The following is a 3831-nucleotide window of genomic DNA, read 5'->3' as shown; positions in this document are numbered from 1 at the left end:
ATATTCCTACATGCTCCGATATTTGTAACCACCTCAATCTCCTCAAACCTCATTAGAAATACTGCCAGACAACCTCTCACATACACACATTCATCCATTCTTAAGGTCACACTTCATAGCTTTAGTTTATTCGTTATGCTCATCCTTACATCATCCCTCAAAGCTTAGTTAGCCATTGGAACGAGTTAACCGGTCACCAGCCCCTTCTTTGATTCTTTTTCTGTCTTATTGTTAGGAATAATTAAAATTACGATAAACGAAAAATAAGCAAACACACAAGAATTGTTTACCCAGTTCGCCACTCGATTAGAATGACTACGTCTGGGGGCACTACCAAGCCAGGATATTTCACTATAATGAATGAGATACAGATTACAGAGAAAGAGGTTACATTTATACTCCTGAAACCCTAACCGTCTGAAACCCTAATGGCCCAACAGGGGCTATCGCCCCCGTACCCCCGTCCAACTCAGCAGCGAGTTGGATCGCTGCAGTTGGGCCCATCGCTTCAGTTGGACCTATATATATTAGTCTCCATAAGCCCAACACTTATTACAACTTATTCAAGAATCTGTATGATACAACCCCATATATATAATTTTATTAATATTTTGGGGATCCACACAGTCATGCAAGTCGGTGAATGTATTTTCCATTTTCGTTTTTTGTCCGAGCTTTCAGACTGAATAAAAAAAATTCATCCACCTTGTGTGGAAAAGATTTTAGAATTTTTTTTATCTTCATCAAGACGGATCCCCGACAAGAACGGAAAATTCCTACCTTATTGAAAAAGGTAGTTACTGCTTTGCTCTTAACCACTCACTACAAAGTCTAAGCAAAAAGCCAGCCGGCGTGAAGGCAGCAATAGAACAAACAAAGTAAAACCATCACCTTATGTAACCATTTAATTGCAAATGTTGTATAATAAAACAGGTGCCGATCCAATTAAAGTATAAAGATTAATGTTAATAAAATGAAATTAAAATATAAAATAAAACAAATATACAATAAGCTTAAAAACAAATTTTTTTTTTTTGTTGAAATTGGATGAAAAATTAGTTCAATTGTAACCTTATAAAATAGACATAAAATTGAACTTTGTTAGTGTCCAGCTCCCTACACTTGCTTATCACCAACTCCCTAAACTTATCCATAAAAGCAGATTAGTTCCATGAACTTTGCAACTATCTCATCAACTTCCTAAACTTGCTTATTCCATAACAACTAAATACAAAACTTATAAAACCTAAATTGTAAAAATACATCTTCATATATTAGAGATGTAATTTTTTCTCTCTCCTACCTTTCAACCTATTATAAGATTTAGTGTTGCAGGTTTTAGAGAACGGATAGATGAGGATCGAGAGTTAGTATTATAGTTTTTGTATTTAGTTGTTCCAGAATAAGCAAGTTTAAGGAGCTGCTGAGACACTTGCAAAGTTCGTGGAGCTAATCTACTTTTATTAACAAGTTTAGTGAGCTAGTGATACGAAATAAGCAGATTTATAGAGCTGATAAGACAATAACAAAGTTCAAGGAGCCAATCTACTTTTATCGACAAGTTCATGGAGTTGGTGATGTATTAGATCTTTGTGAAATTTGCAGTTAAATGTTCTATATGTCAATTTTTCGGTCAAACGCTATTTTTCTTATTTAACTAGATACACAAACCGATCGGATCAATTTTCCTAACAGATATGATCCTTTATCGAAGGTTTAGTTTGACTCTAATTGTAAGAAGGATCTATTTGGTTCAGTTGTTATTAACTATTTTCGTTATTAATAATCTGTAGATATTAATTGATTTTCCTTCTAAAATAGCTACGAAAAGTTATTTCTCGATTCTAAACAAACACTTGTAGTTTAGAGTAAAACAACAAAAAGAAGATCCAAACCGGAACTAAATAGTGATACTATAGGATATGCTTTTTAGTAAGGAAACTGCTTACTTTAATACTGTTGAACATAGGAAAATCTCAACTTCAAATTTATTTCTGATTCAACATAGAATAATGGAAGTTTCAGTTATATCAGTAGAAACCATAAGACCATGTTCTTCACATGTTCATAATCTGAAACCTTTCAATCTCTGCCTTTTAGACCAGCTTACACCCACAACTTATTCACCTCTAATTCTCTTCTACAACACTAAGAATTTTCATCTAAAAAACACCCAAATCACATCTCAACTAAAATTGTCACTCTCCAACACTCTAAATCTCTACTACCCTTTATCAGGAAGAGTGAAAAACAACCTTATTATCGACGAATTCGACGCGGGTGTTCCTTATTTCAAAGCTCGAGTGAACGGTCATTTGTCCGATTTCATCCGAGACCCTAAGATGGAAATGTTCAACATGTTCCTTCCATATCAACCATTCTGCCAACAACTTGATCCAACGTTAGCACTACTAGCTGTGCAGGTGAATGTTTTCAACTGCGGCGGGATTGCACTTGGCATGTGTTTTTCCCATAAGATCAACGACGGAATAACAGGCAGTTCTTTTATTAAAACATGGGCAGCTAATTCGTGTGATTCAGGTTCGTATAACAAAGTCATACAGCCTAATCTATTCGAGGCTTCCACGATGTTTCCACCGCAGAAAACATTGCCTTCTCGCTATACATCATTGATGGAAAGCCTATGGTTTAGCGAAAAACGCTTCAGGACAAGGCGATTCGTGTTCAATGCGAATGCAGTATCCGCCCTGACAGATAAAGGAAGAAGCGAATTCGTGAAGAACACGACTCGAGTGGAGGCGTTAAGTGCTTTTATATGGAAATGTTCAATGAAAGCTTGTGAAAACATATCAGGTTCTCCAAGGCCTTCTGTTATGTCTCAAGCTGTGAATATTCGGAGACTAACGAAGCCACGAATGTCGAGATATGCATTTGGAAACCTCGTTTGGTCCGCGATTGCGAGGTATAATCCCGATGAGACGAAGATGGAGATGAAGGAATTGGTGAGTTTAGTAAGGGATGGTGTAGGGAAAGTAAACAGTGAGTATTTGAAGAGTTTGTCAGGTGAAAAAGGGTCTATTGCCATTTTAGAACACCTTGATGAGCTTGGAGCGATTTCCATGGAAAATCCTGATGTGTTTAGCTTTTTTAGTTGGCATACATTTGATTTTAGTGAGATTGATTTTGGATATGGAAAACCTGTTTGGGTTGGGATTTTTGGAGAAGCAAGTAAAAATAGTGCTTGTGATTCAAATTTTATAATTTTGAAAGATGTTGGAAGAAGTAATTCAATTGAGGCATGGATGACATTAGATGAGAACACCATGGATGTTCTTGAACATGATCCTGAGTTTCTTGCTTTTGCTTCTTTGAATCCGTGTACGAACGGTGGCGGAGATTGGGAAGAGAGTCTCGGAATGCAATTACAGTGTCTCTAGACCTTATTTCACGTCGAGAACCGCCTGAAACCAACTCTCTAGGGATGGAGGCAGAGAAGAGAGTCTGGGAGTGTAATTACAGGATTCGCTTTTCCTTTTCCGTTTAGGATTCTGTTTTAAGGTTTTGCCAAATTTAAAAGGCTTTGTTTTATCGTAAGGTTCAGCTTTGATATTATTAGTAAAACAATTTCCTGTTTTCTAAAGTTCTATTAATTATAAAGGTTATTGATAGTCAATCGTACCTGATTCAACTATAAACTACTATTCCCTACTTATAATAATTAAAAATATTCTCATTAAACTGTTTATAATTATTACAAAACCCCTCACTAAAGTGTTTATAGTAATAAAATAAATATTCACATTTTATAATAATATTTTCTTTATTAATGATATTATTATTTCAACTAAATTTTCCAATAATAAGATAAAT

General features: G+C 35.4%; 1 protein-coding gene across 1 annotated transcript; it reads left to right on the top strand.

The window, feature by feature from the left end:
* The first annotated feature begins 2012 nt into the window (after nucleotides 1-2012).
* LOC136224932 (stemmadenine O-acetyltransferase-like) lies at nucleotides 2013-3490 on the top strand. The gene has a single exon (XM_066013359.1). The coding sequence runs from the start codon at nucleotides 2013-2015 to the stop codon at nucleotides 3396-3398; it is 1386 nt and encodes a 461-aa protein (XP_065869431.1). The 3' UTR covers nucleotides 3399-3490.
* The last annotated feature ends 341 nt before the right edge of the window (nucleotides 3491-3831 follow it).

The sequence above is a fragment of the Euphorbia lathyris genome, chromosome 3 (genome assembly GCF_963576675.1).
Source record: "Euphorbia lathyris chromosome 3, ddEupLath1.1, whole genome shotgun sequence".
NCBI classification, from domain to species: Eukaryota; Viridiplantae; Streptophyta; class Magnoliopsida; order Malpighiales; family Euphorbiaceae; genus Euphorbia; species Euphorbia lathyris.
Note: the sequence above shows the minus strand (reverse complement) of the source record. Positions and strands in the feature narration are given on the sequence as shown.